We start from the raw sequence: 18,402 nt of genomic DNA, 5'->3' as shown, positions 1-18,402 counted from the left end.
TGTGTGTGTGTGTGTGTGTGTGTGTGTGTGTGTGTGTGTGTGTGTGTATGTGTGTGTGTGTGTGTGTGGACATCGGGATCGGGGTTGTAAAAGTACGAAAAAATACAAAAAAGGAAAACTCGCGCGCTTTCTCGCTTTCTTACGCGAGCTTTTTTTTCTCGCATCTCTAGGGGCTCGGGGCTCGGGGGTAAATCGAGAGTCGGCGCAGGGCGCAGCGCGGGCGCGGGGTGCAGTGGTGCAGTGGAGTGATGCAGCATGCAGCAGTCGGTCGGAGCGCGCCGATTCGTTCGGAGGTCGAAGGAAACGCACAGGGGGGGTCGCGCAAGCTACTCGCGGATACTCTGCGCGTATCTATCTAGATTCTAGACGATCTATTTATTTATTTATTTTTCTCTAGTTATTTATTTATATTTATATCTAAGGCTAAGGTTAAGGCCGTGATCCGGTATCACTAAGCGTATTCGCGAGCAGCCTAAAGTTCGCTTTTCGAGTTTTGCGCGTCCGATCACCAAGATCATTTTGTCCCCTTCGTTCCACGGCGTTCTTGTCTCTCTACGTTCTACCACGATCTATCCTGAGCTATCGCTATCCACTGCTACTACGAAGAAATCGACGAGGATCGCGAGGAGTCGACGGCCGTCCAACGTCCAACGCGACGCGACCGGCGACCGGCGACCGGCGACGCCGCCAGACGCCGCGCCGCTGCTATTTCGAGGCTGGGACATACCGCGGTGAGTTAATTCTCGCTCGCTACGATTCCTTGGTGGTGAATGGTGATCGATCGTGGATTAGTAATCAAAACTTGTGTAAATGAGAAAAGACATATGCTGACGTTGAAACGTTAAATTTCGAATGACCGACCCCTTCTCACACACACACACACACACACAGTCCTCACCCCCTCCAACTCGCGATTATTTACTCTAACTCTAGCTCTAGGCTCTAGGGCGTGACTCGAATATGAAATTCGAGATTCAAGATTCAAATATTCAAGTAGAATACCGTCCTCAAGGAAATCTGCTTCGTCAAAGAAGCAGATATATAATTATATATGTCTTAACGTAAAAAACGACACCTACAACTTCGTACGTAAGCGTATAAGCGTATATAATACGTAACGTATGTACATACATACATAATAAAATAATAACCTGTGACTCGTGATAAGATTGGACAGTCATAGTCTTGCCTGATGTGAATCTGTCGATGATCGAGTCGATGATTATTAGCGCGACACGTATTATGTATACTAATAATTTTTTCACACGTTCCTCCACGCGATCGATGCCACATACAACATCGAATTTATCTCGCGTAGAGTATATTATAGATTATAGACACCTAGACCACGCGCACACGCGCATACTGGATATCTTTATGTTGTTATTGTTAATGTTGTTATCTTTGCGTATGAGTGAGTGAGAAACGTCTGTTGATTGTTGAAAAGAACGTTGAGTAGAAGAACTGAAGAACGAATCTCGCGACTGGCTCACATGATACATGATACATGATACATATTATGTACACTCCCCGTCAATGAGTCCTTTCCAGGCTTCCAGTTGCTAACGCGGCGCGCCCGTTAGCCTGAAAAGGAATCATTGACGGGCAGTGTACGTAATATAAATATACATACTGTAGCTATCACGTCAATAGATAATGCATATATATATCGCTAGAGCATTTCGCAAGAGCTTATATGAATTTTAATTTAACGTGTTGAAGAATAGATCAGTAGAACATAAATATCGTAGGCACGTAGACTGTATAAGGTATAGTAGCGTGAATGCTTGGATCGGTTGGATCCAGGCCGGATGGCCGGAAGTGGTAGAGCGGGATGATTCCTCGCCTCGTGTCGAGGGATGTCTCGGGAAGGGAATGTCGGATGTCGGGTGTCGGCTCTTCCTCTCGTCCGGTTGACGCCGACGCTCGTTGTATCTATAGATGCGTAATGCCATCGCGCCGCTATTTTTGTCAGCGTTCAACGTTCAACGTTCAACGTTCAACAGTCATCCGGGTCCGGGAGGGTCACGGCGCGGGGGGTGTAGCATGTAGCTATATACCTTCTCGTGCAATGTGTGCGTATGTGCGTATGTGCGTGTGTGGTGTGTGCGCTCACCTAGCTCTGCGTTTTCAGTTTCCGTGCTCGTAGCTCGTACTCTTGCGCGCGCGGACTCTTTATGCTTGTCGCTTGTCGTTCGCTCGAGTTTTCTTCGCGCCGCTCCATTCGTGTCATCAGGGTTGCTGAATATATAGCTTTTACCACGTGCTTTGATTTAAGAAACCACGGGTCAATATCTCTCATTATTCTTTGCGGAAAAGAAATTAAATAAATACACCGCTCGTCGACACATAACCGGTCGCACACGGTGCAAGAAGGAGCAAATTCAAAAGAAAGGTTAAATACTCGATCGAATAATTTTTTGATATGCGACCGCGTTAACTTTTCACGCGGCTGCCCGCCTATTTTAAACACGTGTTTATCATCGTGCACGCGCGTGCCTTGTCTTGCATTAGATTAGCGCAGCTTTGTAAACAAGACAGACAAGGAGGGAAGGAGAGAGCAGGAAGGGGCGAGAGTTAATCCTCTATAGATGCTATAAAAGGTCCTAGCTATTAGTACTCCTATACGAAATGAGCGAAACATTTTTTAACGAGAGATACCTACGGTAACCTACCTTCCACTAGTTCCACTCACAATCGGAGACGTACAAGTTAACTTTGGATTAAAAATAATATCTATGACGCGATTTTTCGCACGAGTTGCGGGAAAAGGTATATCAGTTATCAATTAAGGATTATGGTGTGGTATTACGCGCGACTGACAATGAGGCGTTAATACGTCCCAATCGTCCGTGTGTCACAGCCCTACCAGTCCTACCTGGGCCTACCATAATAGGGTACACGGATACCTAAGTCAGTCGAGACCGTCGAGATATCGGTAAGCTTCTCGGACGCGTTTGTCGGAGGTCGTTTACCTTTCTCTGTGCTCGATTTATGTATATTTAATATTTTTATCATTAAAAATCCTTTTTAAAAGAAGGAATATACACCTCTGTCGTTTCTTGAATGTACGTTTCTTTCTACGGACTTGTACACGTAATCGTGTACGTGCGCGATAACTCGAGAACGCGACACTCTAACTGCTCTAACATAAGCTTTTATAATCTTCGTCATTGCGTCATTGCGTCATTGCGCGTCGTATTGATACTCGGTTCAATGGATGCATCACGCGAAAGTTTTTCGACTAGAATAAAAGGATCTAGAATAAAACGGATGCTAACGTATCCCGCCGTCTATATCGCGGTACTATCCCACGTTACTCTCTTCACCCTTATTGTTGACGATCACGCAAATTATTTTCTTCCGCGACTTAATTACTTAATTTGCTTTATACCCGCGACTCAACTTCAATATGAGTTCATTTACATAATGCATATTGAGACTACAATCGATCCTGTATATTACTTTTATCAGCAAATTTATAATTATTTAATCCTAAATCATTTTACGCAGAAAAGAGATTCACTTTATTTGTCTTTTTTCATCTTTTTGTAATCTTGTGTAAATATATGTTCAAAAGAAATAAATTGAATGTTAACGATATGATACGAGTAGAGATTAAAACGTATCGTCAAGTTTGCCGTTCGCGGGAAGATCCGAGGCGACACATCCGGAAATCCCTACGTACAAAATAGGAGTAGAGGAAAAAGGCGGTCGTCTCACACACGCATACACTCACACTCACACACAAAAAGAGAGAGAGAGAGAGAGAGAGAAGAGGCGGCTGTATCCTAAGAATAGAAAAATATCTTTTGTTTTTCCGCCGAGTAATTGTCGCGGACGTCCGACTTTGGATTTACCTACTTGAGAGGTATCTTCAAGATTATAAATCGCTCTGTCGATTTTCAAGATCACGTTTTCGTTAAATATTACAAGTATTGGAAATACATTTGTGGGTATAAACCTCTATTAAATAAATCTATATCCGTTTCTCTTCCGTTTTGAAGAAATAATATATCACTGAAATTATCCTAATCTTGAATCGTTTGTGATTCCACAAATGACAAATAACATTAATTATTCGATTATCCGATGGCGCTTACCGATAACGTTCTGTTTTCTGTTGCCCTGCCGTGCGTGAATATCCAGAATATCGATTTATTTTTACGCGCAATCATATATGGTAAGGTAAACTGTAATTTGGGAAATACGACTTTCTCTGGTAGATTTTCGAAAGCGCTACAAGCAAAAGCTCCTCGTTAAAAGACCTCTCCCCGTCTTTTTCGTCCTCTTTGTTCCAAGTATATCCGGGACCCGGGACCTGGGACCCCCTGCGAACATAAAGGCGTGGTTACGACTACCATTCGTGATGAGAGAAACCTCTGCATGCCGTCACCATGCTACATATAGAATAACAATAACAAGAAGAAATAAGCATGCATGTGTGTAGATAAAAAGGACTTCTATATAATACCTCTACGCAAATATCATATCATATTGTATAATCAAATTTTATTTATATTCTCTCTCTCTATTTACTCGATTTACTCCGCGTATTTACACATTACGGCGATAATATATACTCTCTAAAAGCAAGAATGTCCTGAAAACTTGTCTCTTCTCGCGAGTATTGAGTTTTACGTATCTATTTCAAAAGTCGAGTTGCGTACAGCGTACATACAACCCGCGAGACAAGAGTGTATGTACATCCGGGACCCGTCGCGGTATCGGTGCGTCCACCGATGGTACCGATGCGACGCATTTCCTCGAGAGAAACGATCTTTCCCTCGGTGATGAAATCCCAGAAGAATGACACGGCGCGGCGCGGCGCGGCGTCTACCGGTACGTCGAGACGGCGGCGGCGTTCGTGCCTCGTGCCTCCCGAAATAACTAAGCCGCATATCGTATCCTGAATCCGAGCAGGGACCGCGTTATACGGACGTATGCTGCCGGCTGCACTCACTACTCTGCAGTCAGTCGAGAAACCGGTTGCCATGGGACTACGGAAATAAAAAGAACATTTACGTCGAACGGCATCACGCGAAATTTTTCGCGATGCCCATATATACTGTATAATGTATATATTAGTCCTCGATCGACTTAACGTTAGACTTTAGCGGGACATTTCTAGTTTCTAGCGGCAGGAGAGAGAAAAAGAAAAAATCGGCCAATGTATTGTCGATTAGACGCTTCTGGAATCCGTTCGCAGTTCGAACCGACCGCGACCGAACGGATTAAATTGATTGATCGTCGATCACCGCTAATTGTAATTAACTGTCTTTTTCCATGACAAAGAAAAGACAGAAAAGTTGGGACAGATTAGAGCAAATCAAGGATTACGTGGCACACATTGAACTGGTGTGATCCGATTAGATTTAGATTCTTTCGTGAATGTGCGCCATATTTTCTCTTTTAAACCAATTTGCCGAATTTTAAATATTATTCGATGAGCGGCACGAATGGCAGATACGCAGACAGGCAGGCAGGAAGGCAGGTGGATATTCCAGATCAAAAACTGACAATAAAACCGAGACTAGACGCTTTCATCTAACAATAAGATAGACGATTCGTTACAAGGGCAAACCAAGTAACGTGTACACATCACATGCCACGTGCGTGTAAAATCCATGTGCGAAGGGATTAGATTTAGCGTTCAAGTTTTATGAAACTTGAAAACGTCGCGCGCGCGAACAAACTTGTAGAATTTGAAACATGCAAATCGCTGCTGTCAGAAATATTTCTATGTATTTGATCTCTTATCTATCTAAGATAAATAAAGAAAATATTTAGTACATTAGTGATGAAATCGTATGGATTCGTTCGGTATTTCGTAGAATAATTATCCCGAGCTAGACTTTAAATGCTGAAAACCGGGTGAAGAAATTATACGATGTCGTATCGCATAACGGTATTGGTCGTATATTGACTGATTTGCATCGGTCTTTATTTATATATTTTGAGTAATTTAAATCTATAGCTGCTTACGTTTATTTAATTTACACTCAACTTTACGAAGTTTATTATATGTATTAAGTAAATGCAATTACGTGATTATATTCCTCGTTTGATCGAATTTATGTTAGGTACTTGGTTGAGTACGAGGCGCAAGGCTTTTGAAGAAAATGTCGCGGAAATCCCTACGCTCGCTATATTTGGCGTTCCGAGTCATCCTGTAGTCACGCCGCACGCTGCACGCGAGTCTGAAATTTTACCGCGACGTGTACCGCTATTTGATCTAAACTCGGACGCATCTTGTTCTCTCGTTGCACCATCAAATTCCGATACATAAACGATACATAAGCGCACTATTTACGAGGATTCCTTCGTTTTCCCAACGTTTTCCGGCAAAAACTCTTGAGATTTTTCTCGAAACGAAAGGGATTAAAATTCCTCGTATTTGGAGTTGAAAAAGGAACAAAATTGCGCTTTGGAGCTCAATAGCAAATTCATAAAATAAAATCCGGTCTTCTGGTTGCGTGTAACTCATATAGCTGTATTTTGCATTTCAGCTCGATTGTTACCGAATGCACCGTAAAACAGGAGGCTCGTCAAATTGAGGTGGGAAAGTATGAGATCTAGAGACTCCGTCGTCTATACTCCGATATCCCTTGGACCCGACACTGACGATGAGGAGACGTTGGTCAACGAGGAAGTCTACAAAAATGGTGATTATTAAAAAAATCTGTTTGAAAAACCTCTACATTACATGTAGGAAATTTGCAACATCCTATGTAGTTCCTTGTCTACGATATATACTATTCGTCTTTTAATGTCTTCCAACATATGTATGGTCGGTACAAGTATATCAGAGTGAGCAGTGAGCAGCAAGATGGTTTGAATTACCGTTGGAATTTCCGTTTATTCCGTGTCATCTCTTGAAAAGAGTGAGCGTTACTTGATAACGGTAATCAGTATTGCGATAAGTAATATTTAGATAATTCTTAATTACGCAAATGAATTAATTACAAGTCGATAAAAATGTGTGCTTGTGAACTAGGGAGGGAGAGAGGGAGAGAGAGAGGCGAGCGCGGAGTGAATATGATACACACATACACACACACGTATAAATATTATTATATTACTGACCAAGTCAAGCAGGATGTGATTGGAAATTGAGGATACCCAAACGGGAGAAACTCTGAGTCAGCGCACCTACGCCACTTCCGAATTTGAACGCAAAGGGATCGTAATATATGTAGGTTTTGCACACGTAGGTGTGTAAGATGTACACGTAACTCAATTTGCTCGTATACGTAGGCTAATATTTTTTAATAATAATAATAATAATATTATTATTATTAAAGTGCAACAATAAGAGTTATTGGTTATTGTAAACAAGAGCAGAAATATCGCAGATAGTTGCGCCTCAAAAGGTGAGCAGTCAGCAATAATGCTATGAATATAAGAGGACCGCAGACGAACGTAATCGACGTAATTAAGATTCTTCGATTCGTCACGGACAAATCAAATCGCTATTTCAATTCAGAAAAGAAATCTCTAAGATATCTATTATGTACTACAAGTATAACGTCTTCTTCTCTTATTGTAGCTTGACAGCTTGACTTGATATATGTAATTATACATTAGCGGCGTTAATCGTGATACGCTGTTTTCGTAAAACATCTCGCGACGATCTCTGCTTTTTAATCTTATGCAGAACACGTAGCGAACACATGTCACGTACCAAGTGAACGCATATAAAACGACAAAGTTTTATCTCCTCGTCAGATCCTCGATCTTAAACACGTAGGTATACAATCCCTCGGCGAAAAGAAAACTACGAATCGGATCAAATACCGTAGTTTACATATAGTTTACTTGGTTGACCAAGGTCTAATTGATTATTGCTTTTCACAGTCTTTTTTTTTTTTAATTTTTAATTTTTAATGTCAACAGCAGTGTTCTGGGGAGTCAAATTAAAATGACTAATTAATCAAGGTTTTTATATACATAATAGGATATTCGTGCGTGTTATATATTCTTAATGTTCAATTATTTATAATCCAATAGATAGGAAGAAAGAGAGGTAGAGAATAATAAATATGAAATGTGATGCCGATCTCAAGCCGATTAAGATATTGGTTTAGTTTGTGACACATATGCTGCAACAACTGCAGCAGTTACGGTAACTAGGAAATGAGCGATAATGTATGGCACATTCTGTAGGTTTATATCAGGTATAATAATATACAATAAGTATAATACGTGCATTATTTTTGCGTATGCGAGTGCAGGTGCGTGTGTTATACGCACGTAAAATGGCAATCGAGAGTCGGTCTTCTCTCGATAATATATATATTGTACAAATTGTTGATCGTAACGTTTGTAACGCATGCCCACGTAGGTCGATCTTTGGTCTCTTTCTCTATCGCATCTTTTATGTAGGAGTAAGAACGATATCGATTTACATCTCGTAATATTTCAGAACGCGTCTCGTTGTATATAGAGAGCTAAGCTAAAGACGCTAGATCTTTAAAGAGTTGCAGAAATTAGTCGTCTCTTTTCGAATTATCATCTTTTAATAACATTGTATCGCGATATCGCGACTTAACTGAAATTTCGCGAGAGAAATCTTTGAGAATTTAACATGTCGTCGATCTCCGGCTATTCAACGAGACAGGAAATGAACAGATAAGCGAATAATTGCTGCGGGAGAGGAGAGAAAGGCGATAGAACGTGGCGAGAACTCCCCTTGAGGCTCGAGACAATAATCGTAAAACGTAAGACGTAAGACATGGTCGAGCTGATGCGTACACACATCACGTATGTATTTCTGAGCGCGATAACGTGCGCACGTGCACGCGCGCTTGGTTATCTACAGGCCGGGCCTCGTAATGACAATGAGTCGTACTCGCCTACTCGCTCCGAGCTCCGACGCGACGCGAGGTACGGGACGTACGGTTTTCACGATTCAAGTGTATCAGGCCTTGAATGAAAGAAGGATACGAGCGAATGAATGAACCTACTGGGGAGCAGGCGCGAGAGTGTCGCGGCGCGCGTGGGCGAGGGCGAATACGAAGGAATTCGCGTACGTGTCTGTCTCTGGAATAACGTGAACGTCGTGAACGTGCCACTTTGGTAAGTTAAAGTAATTTTCATGCTTTTATTTCTAGGCAAAACAGTGCGTTGCAACGCACTGTTACTTTCAAAATATCTACGATACGCGTACGAAATTAAATAACAATATGTAAATATGTAAACGTAAAACTTTGGCGCGTAACGGCCTAATCTAGTTGTAAACGTGCGTGAAAATTAACGATTATCGCTTCTCGCTTCTCGCTTCTCGCTTCACTGCATGTGTCACAGAAGAATCATCACGCATAGGTTTGCAAGATTTTAAAGGAAGAAGTAAGTACAGATTTATCAATATCAGACACGTGATGACGTGATGACGTTTTGGGTGCGAGGTGCGAGTCGCGAGACGCATTACACCTACGTCGTAACTCGGAACGAGCGCGAGCGGAGAGTCCAGGGCAGAGAAGACAGGTCGTCGCGTGCTTTTACATTGTACAATGTTAAACGTTATACAGACTTAATACGCGGTCGCGGTTGACCGGTGCGAATGTAACAATTCAGTGGAAAACCGGTGTGCGGTGTGCGCCTCGCGCATGCATCCTTCTATACTAAGTACTCGCTCGTCCTATACGCGCCACGCCACGCGTAAAATCACGCTTACCTTTGTAAACGTATGGGCGCGGGGCGTACGATTCGCGTGTGGATGCTACGTGGGCGGACGAGATATCCCGTGTTATCGCTCTGTCTTTTCCGCGGTAAGTACACGGAGAAGATCCTAGAGATCCTGTCCCACGTACGTCGCGCTAGCGAGCGCGGGGCACTGATACCTGACACGGAAAACTACAACTCTACACATAAGTAGGAATTTATTATTATACTAAGTCTTACTTTTGTCAACTAACTCCGCGTATTTATCTTTAACTTGGCGATTCGAATAATTAAATAATTTTAAAGAGCCGATGTGTGCGTTAATCCTGGACCGCCAAGCTTCCATTCGCGAAAGTTTATAGAGGTTTACGTACAGTTTCTCCTTCGAGAATATACATTTATGTACCTTGTATGTATAAGATCCAACGAATCTCTCTCGGCTCGACTTCCATGACGTTCGCTGACCCTTATAAGCTCGTAGAACCAATTCGATGAACGCTCGGACTGTAGGGCCCGCGTGGGGGGACTGGGACGTCCGCGTCGGAGACCTTTCAGCGAGCGAGAGGGTTCTCGAGAGTCTATGGGCTCCTCGGGCTCCTACGGGCTCTACCTGCCGAATGACGGGATTCAGAGAAATTTTTTCGTCCCTCTTCTGTGATTAACCCTCTTTTAAAAAGGGAGAAATTATTTTGTTCGTAGACCACTCTGACCACGAGTTGGGAATGCGAAGAATTCGATACGCGTTCTCTGGTGTACTTGAGAACCGAGAGACTCGTAATCGGTATATCAGCCCAAAACATTTGTTTTTAAAAAGAAATTTTTGTTTATTTAAGTGCTGCGTACGTATTATGTACTACTTATTCGAGTTATTTTGAGACTCTGTCACTGAATGCTGTACATATCCTGTCGATTAATTTTTTTACATTTCTGATCCAATTAACTAGGCTAGCGTATTCATTTATCTTAAAAGTCTGACGGATCTATCATTTAGGTAATAATAATTTATGTTATAATAAACTACGGTATACATAATGGATAACGTGAAAATAAAAACGTTATAGAAATAACGCGCGCGACCAATCTTATCGACTGGTATATAGTCTATAATTTTCACGGAAACCACATTATTGCGCAGCAATGTGAAATTCATGGAGTGTTTGTCGACGCGAAAGCTGGTGATTTAAACTGTTGACGTGATAATTCGTGCAATTGCAAGAATCAAAATTTTTACTGATGACCGAACAGTAGACTTGTTTGAAGACGTGCGAAGATTGTGATACAAGTTGTGTAAAGAGGCCGTGATATAAACTTTAAACAGGTTCCTTTTTAGCAAGATATTCGCAAATGACGAGTTAAAGTGTACAACGATGAAATGTATTATACTTGAATACATTTATAATTGTTAGTATGAATCTATCGCGCAAATATCTGTTGACATTAAAAGTGTTACGGTCAAGAGCAGGAATATAAACACATGAGAAAAATATAAGAGATTAAGATCAAAATCAAAAAGTTACCAAAGACTTAAGAGAACACGCACAGATAGTTTGTGTTAATCAACATCGCAATTTTCCAATATTATGAAACACTGAAATGACTGAAACATGACTGAAACACGTTGCCATGAGTGATACGAAGAGACGATTAAAAATTGACTTTTTGAGTAATGGCTATTCCGTGATTATCCGCGACATTCCACTTTCATATTTATTAACGTCGCGTCACGATAAAAATATGGCGAACGCTCTCACGATCAGTGCAAGAGAAATCTCGTGGTTGCAGCTAAGACGTTTATTAGTAAGTTATATAAATGCGCGGCCGATTTAACGCACCTGTTCATTTCGTGGCTGCGATTTATAAACTCTCGAGACGTTTCTTTTTCTTCTTTCCATCGACTGATATATTTTTATATATCCGACTTTTCTCGGATATCCGTAATATATTGTCAGTGACATGCGACAATAGTTGATTGTTATCATCGAGAGATTTGTTGTGATTTCACATTACCAATACTCGACACACACACACACACACACACACACACAGACTCGTCCGCAAAGAATAGAAAACGCTGCACAGTAATTGCAAATGATTATCGGACGGAGGGGGGGGAGGAGCAGTATTTAAACTTATTATTTATGTCATTCCTTGCCCGCTTAATTACCATGATTATTATTTATCCCGCAATTATATCCAAGCCGCGTGTAACGCATGTTTTCGTCAGTCCTGCAGGAAACTCGCTCGTGGGCGAGTAATCTTGTCGCATCGTCTCCTATCGTGACGATTAGCGGAACAATTTAACGTTTAACGTTGCCCACGCATCCAATTGTACTTAATACGCCGGTCGAGCTTCAACTAACGCGAATAATTTTCGGTCTTGTAAAATGCCGTTCAATAGCTATCACGCGCATTTGCTATTGTCACGAATATATCAACACAGAGAGATTTTATTGTTAGAAGCATTGAAAATTGATTGTTAAAATGCAACATTATGCAAAATGGATTTCTAATCTTCAGGGTTTCAGGAAAGGAAAGGTAATGAAATGAAATCTCTAAACAATTTTTACACTATACCTATCGCTTTTCTATACCTATCTACATTTTCTCTCTCTCTCTCTCTCTCTCTCTCTCTCTCCACAAGTATAAATTTTGTAATAAAACAAAGTATAAAAAATTGTTCTTAAAACGAGTAAATACTTAGTTACATTTTTTCGTTAAAGCGTCGAATGTGACGTTGGTATTCAGCGAATGGTGCCGCCGCGCGCCGCGCCGGTGAGATCCACGAGATCCACCGACCGCGTGTTTATAGTATAGTGCCGCAGCGCGACGCAACGGTTCTTTTTGCTCGAGACTGAACCTTGCGTCGCGTCGTGTCGCGTCGCGTCCGAAGATCCGTATAAGGCCCGTCTTGCAACACACTTGCCGAGGCACGAAGTCTCCTGTGCCCCTAAGCCTTTACCAATACATACCGATACATACAGTCAGCCTGTATCTCGTTGCGACGAGATCGGGCTACGAAAGCTTTTATCGCTTTGTTCCAAACTTTAAATTAACATCTAAAAATTAGTGGACTCTAGCTGCTTCGAGCTAGCTCCGTATCTGAACAAAGTTTGAAATCCATCTCTTTCATTCTACAAATGTAATCAAAGCTTACAAAAAAAATCGCTTTGATCGGTTAATCAATTTATGTATTAATTTTATTTTAAATAGTCGGCGATTGAAATATTGAAATCTCGCAGTGAGATACTGCAGTGATCGAACTGTGCGTCCGACGACCATCCGACGCAAGTGCATGGAACAGCGCTTGGAACAGAAGTAATAAGCGGAGCGTGACGCGAATCGTCGTCGTCGTCGTCGTCGTCGTTGTTTTTAATGACGAGTCTGTCGAGCAAGGTGCTCGTTTAATTACCGATGCTCGTTTCAACGTGGGCTCTGCCTACCTGGATCCCGGTCCGCCCACTCGCATCCGCTGCACTAGCCTACAAGTAGAAAGGTGCAACAGTTACCTCTGTATACGTTTGCACGTCGACGACCCAGAGTCAGCTGCACCGCTAATTTACTAATTCGCTAATTCGCGGCTACGTTTTCTCGAGTCTTTATGAAAATATATCGCGTTATATATATATATTATTACAGCTAACACGCCCGATTGCGATACGTTCGCAGTATCGTGCGTTTTCAGTAGCGCGTAAAAAATCAAACTTATACCACTAATTATTTTTTACCAATGATAGAAAGTGTTTTTAGTTTGTTTTGAAACTGCTTTATATACATATATAATATCTTGAATAGCTTACTTTTCTCATCGCCCCAAACCAGTCCATCCCATTTGGTCGATCGTCGTCAATCAAACGAATTGTGCTCACTTTAAATTTTGGAAATCGGCCTACAACTATCTACAGCGTGCGACGGGACATTTCTTTCCATTTTTAACGAATAAAATTAACATTTTAACATCAATCCGTAGGAAATTTATATATGTTTCATCAGGATTCGCGCGCGGCGTTGCATGTAAATTAGCTATTAGCGGCGATTGTAATGCCGCGGTAAATATCCTAATATCGGTATAGTCGAAAGCTCGACTACCGTTTCACGAGTACCGACACAAGCTTCTGGAAAGCAAGAGACTGTTTTCCGTTTCAAAAAATATCGTTCTATAACGAGTCTCGCTTACTTTAACAAATTTTCTTTCTTAATTGTTCCAGAATTTTATAATACAATTTTTACCGTAAGATATTTAAAACGCAAAATCTCTCGCGAGTATAGATTATGCAGAATCTTGGAATGCATCGTCATTTCTTTTCCAATTGCTTCTTCCGTCATCTGCACTAAAAATCAAACTTACAGACAGATCGGACCTTGCTACTTGTCATAAACTTGTCGAGATGGAAATAATTGATGACTTTGCCAATTGTCAAAGACATCAATTATTTGGCACAACAGACCGCGGTACATATACATTTGTAGATAAATAGGAAAAGCGGATAGCTTGCAAAACAAATTAGCCCTATATCTGAATCTTTTAACTCGCGACTAACGAATCACGAGGCTTTGCGAATCGCGAACTGAATAATGATCTGAAAGCGATCACGCGAAACTTGAGACTTGACACTCGGCATGATCGCCTAAACTCGGCTAAATCAAAGATGGAACAAACGGTGAATGCACCCGGGAGCTTTCTCCATGTATCCTTTCTCTTTTTCGTTGGGATAATCGAAGCCCCGTTTTCGATAGCCGCTTTCATAGTCTCAGGATTTTTGTAGACTCTCGACGTGGACCTTCCAACGCCGACCCAAAAGAGGAGAAAAATATCCGAGCGCATGTAAAGATCGTATATTAGGCTGATTGTGAGATGTGAAAGTAGAAAGTAATGTTTCGCGAGTACAAATGCTAAACGCGATCCTAAAGAGCGCGGACGCACTTGTCGCACGCGCCCGCGCCGGCTCGTCCACCAATATCTTTCTATATATCGCTATTGTACGTCGCCGTCGCGATCTTTTACGATTTATGATGAATACACCAACGTTTGTAAGAATATATTGTATTATATACATGAAAGACAATTTCATTCTTTTGATGCTGGGTACAATGTTCTTACGTGTATCCTACATTATAACATATCGAAAAGTGTAATATATATTATAGGTAATATATAAAGCTACGAATGAGAAATCTATTCGGCGTTTTCCAATTTCACTCGTGCGCCAACGGTCACTTCCGCTTTATTTATTTCTTTTCCAAACGCATTTTCCATATGGAAAGTTTTGCTGGTTTCACGAGTGACGAGTTTTTAGCGATTGATAAAATCGCGGGTTTAGATTGGGCAAAACGGCACGTTTTACGCACGTAGAAAACCGGAAAGTGACAACTTTCATGATAGCGCGTAAGACTTGCATGTAACGTGTACACTTGTAAGACGTCAGAGCAGAAGACTTGGCGGCCAGTGGACGCGCACGCGCCGCTCTAGCGAGGCAGAGGATGAAAAGGACGCAGCGAGGGAGAGAGAGATTGATGGAGCGGATCGAGAGCGGGGGAGAGAGAGAGAGAGAGAGAGAGAGAGAGAGAGAGAGAGAGAGAGAGAGAGAAAGAGAGAGAGAAGGAAAGAGGAACGGAGATAGAGAGTTCTCTCATTGTGAAAGAACGATCGTGAGGCGTGAGGATACTGAGGATCGGCAAAGTTGTCGGAGCGGCCGCGACCAAGCGACTCGAGTCAACTCAACTCAACTCAACTCGACTCAACTCAACCGACCTGCCGGAGCTGCCGGGGCCGCTGGGGCTGTCGGCCAATCAGCCAACTCGGTCATCGCGCCGAGCTCAACCACGCTCAAGCCGCTCAACCGCGTTGCGCTGCGCATCGTTGCTTCGCGCTGCGCTCGGCTGTGTAGCCTGGCACTCCTGCCTCCTACCTATAGTGCCTGGCAGAAACTGGCGGCAGTCAGTGAGTCAGTGCGCCACGAACCTTCGTCGCGTGTTCGCGCGTTTGACATTTATCTTTCCATGCCGGTGCTTTGAGATACAAATAGAAAAATGGAAAGAAGAAAGATGAGGAAAAGAGAATTATTACGACGCGCGAGATCAGTCGAGATCGCGTAGATTTCCTTCTCACCGTCGCGTACGTGTTCCGCAATAGCCGCGAGTCGGAGACAGTCGTCAGGTCGTCAGGTGCGCGTTCCAATTTACCGTATCTCCATCAGCCATATTACGCGCGCTACTCCAGTTTGTGGATATGTGTGATGTGACTCGTGTGTATTACACCGTGCGATGTACGACAGTCTCTGCTGCCGGATTAAAGCATGCACGTATCTGCGCGTGAAGAAAAATAAAAAAGGAAGCATTTGAGAGAAGAGGAAAGTGAAAAAGGAAAGAGAAAGAAAGTGAAGGAGAGGGAGAGAGAGAGAGAAGCGACATGGCGCCCCCCGACAGATCGCCTCGCCCTAACTCCGGTCTCAGCCTCTCTGTGCTCGGTAAGTACTTTACGCCTCGGATTGTCCATTTTTTCAGTTTTTCTTCTTTACAACATTTACTCGCAATTATTGTTTTTCAATATAGTCACGAAACATAGTCGCAGTCAAGATTTACTCAATGCGTGATATTGAGTATCCGAAAATTAAATTTCTCTAGGAAGTAAAGTTTTCATGGTGCGTGTTAAACTTGCGTGAACGAATCAAATCTATTCAACATTCAAAACACGTGTAGAATTGTGACGAATTTTACATTCTAGTCATTGCATTCTATAGAAATTGCATGTTTCCATTCTCAAATATCTCGTGGCATACCTTTTTGATGAGGTATTGTGTGACAGCTTTAACAAAATAAAAGAAACTACTAGAATGTAGTACTTTTAGAGTTAATTACGAGACGCATCAGTGGCACCAGTAAGTTCTTGGTACATTCTCAACATGCAACAAAATTATGGAAAGGCAGAGAGAGAGAGAGAGAGAGAGAGAGAGAGAGTCTGCGATCTATTCGTCGCTCGTCGCGTGCACGGTGCAATCTCGTTGACTCTCTGGCGGTTAGATCGCGTGCTGTCGTTTATTATTAGAGACGCGATTAAACTTTACACAAAGTTTTCTCAAGTACGCATGCTACGAGTCTGATAACAAGTCTGTCACTCTCTTACGCAAAAAATCTCTTTTATTACGCAAGAAGATTAGATTAACGCTTTTTATATACATAAATCATTCGATTTTTTTCTGTATATACGATACCCTAATATGTAGAGTGTTAGAGAGTAATCTCTTTAGGAAAGACAATTCGATAGTAGTGTATGTCTTAAAAAGTAATTTAATGGCATAATAGTGTAAATTTAATTCTCGAATGAGTTTAATAATGAGTTGTCGAGTGCGTCCAGTGCAACGTCTGATTTTTTTGCGGAATCATAATAATCTTCAACTTTAGTCTGAACGCCGCGAGATTCGTCTCAATGGCGTTGAACAGAGCGCGAATTAAAGGTGGGAAACTGACGTGCGTTACATACATTCTAATCTAAAGGCACGTTTGAGTGTTTGACGTTTTAGAGTGAAACAACGAACTTCCGTTTTTTAGTATTCGTATGAAATATATATGTATATTTACCCGTGGACTGGTTCATGTTGAAATAAATTATTTCGAAAATAAACTATAAACTTTACGCTTGTCAGTTGTCACCGGTCACGCCAACCATATGTCGCGCTTAAAGAAATCTCCTACGATAAAACTCATTGTCAGTCGATGAGATGAGAACGAATCAAGCCGATATCGGCTCGAATTCGGATAAACCAAAGACCAAAGATACACCGAACGTGATCCTCTCGATGCGGTACCGGATTTGACGCGATGCAATTAACACTTTGAGAGAAGGAAGAAAGGTAGGGAGGGAAAATGTGTTGGTCTCGATGTTAGTTGTATTTAACCGGTTGTGTTAGACCACGCACAGAGGCATGCGTCGATGGTCGAGTCGCTGATAAGACGCCGCTACTATCAGAAGACGGAATTAACTGTAGAGCGAAGCCAAGGAAAGCCTTCTTGAGATTCGATTCAACATGCTTTCAGTTTATCATCGATATCCCTCTAACGCCGCGTCGCAAACGTTATTGCTTCACTTTATTTGCACTCGGAAACAATTTTTACGATTTCTTTAGGTATGATATAGAATGAGAAACAAATGATACAGTGGCTTCGAAGCTACAACTTTACGCAAAAAGTCGAAAAAATCGCGATCAAACAGAAATGCAACATTTAATAGCATATATTATATGTATACGAAGCAATTTTAAGCATTGAAATTTTATTTATTTATTTTTTATTATTATTTGATCTATATATTTGAATATAGGTATATATCGTGAAAGAATTTGTATAATATATAAGTTGACAATTATATTATTATCGTTATTTATGAATAATCCTAGAGAAAGAGATAACATCCTGTGCGGATCAACGAATTTAATAAAAATAATACATCTTATAAGTATGTAACACAAAATTGATGTAAATCTAATAGAGCTTGGATACGATAGCTTTATTACTCGTATGTAAAATAAGTATCCTTATGAAACTGACAATGAGAAGAAATCTTTCTCACGTAATTCAAACGCATGTTTATTGATTGTGCGTACTGAAAAAGCACAGGCTATATCCACTAATATCCCACGACAACCTGCATGCAATACATATATAGTTACGAAATATACACACCTATAACGCGCACCTTGCCTTGAATACAACAGCGTCTAACTTTCTCTGTCACCTGCATTTAGA

The 18,402-nt window shown here is 41.6% G+C and overlaps 2 protein-coding genes across 9 annotated transcripts in view; one reads left to right on the top strand and one right to left on the bottom strand.

Moving 5' to 3' along the window:
- Positions 1-259: 259 nt before the first annotated feature.
- The window catches only part of LOC112467735 (protein TANC2), a 31,885-nt gene continuing 13,742 nt past the window's right edge, over positions 260-18,402 (top strand). For 2 of the 8 annotated variants that reach the window (XM_025036493.1, XM_025036490.1), the window contains exons 1-2: positions 1,751-2,938; positions 6,510-6,665. In XM_025036493.1, coding sequence (XP_024892261.1) covers positions 6,569-6,665 — 97 coding nt within the window. In that variant the 5' untranslated portion in view covers positions 1,751-2,938; positions 6,510-6,568. Of the gene's footprint in view, positions 732-1,749; positions 2,939-6,509; positions 6,666-8,918; positions 9,079-15,251; positions 16,128-18,402 lie in introns of those variants that run through there. The other 6 variants (XM_025036491.1, XM_025036494.1, XM_025036497.1 and 3 more) reach the window with 6 other exon arrangements.
- On the bottom strand, positions 3,600-10,246 carry LOC112467749. The gene is made up of 3 exons (XM_025036528.1): positions 10,070-10,246; positions 4,671-5,000; positions 3,600-4,331 (listed from the first exon to the last, which is right to left on the bottom strand). Exons 2-3 carry the CDS (start codon positions 4,994-4,996, stop codon positions 4,175-4,177), a joined length of 483 nt encoding a protein of 160 aa, XP_024892296.1. The 5' UTR covers positions 4,997-5,000; positions 10,070-10,246; the 3' UTR covers positions 3,600-4,174.

This window comes from Temnothorax curvispinosus, unplaced genomic scaffold (genome assembly GCF_003070985.1).
Source record: "Temnothorax curvispinosus isolate PA1 unplaced genomic scaffold, ASM307098v1 QBEX01017793.1, whole genome shotgun sequence".
Lineage (NCBI taxonomy): Eukaryota > Metazoa > Arthropoda > Insecta > Hymenoptera > Formicidae > Temnothorax > Temnothorax curvispinosus.
The sequence above is the reverse complement of the archived record's forward strand: the minus strand, read 5'-3'. Positions and strand labels throughout refer to the sequence as shown.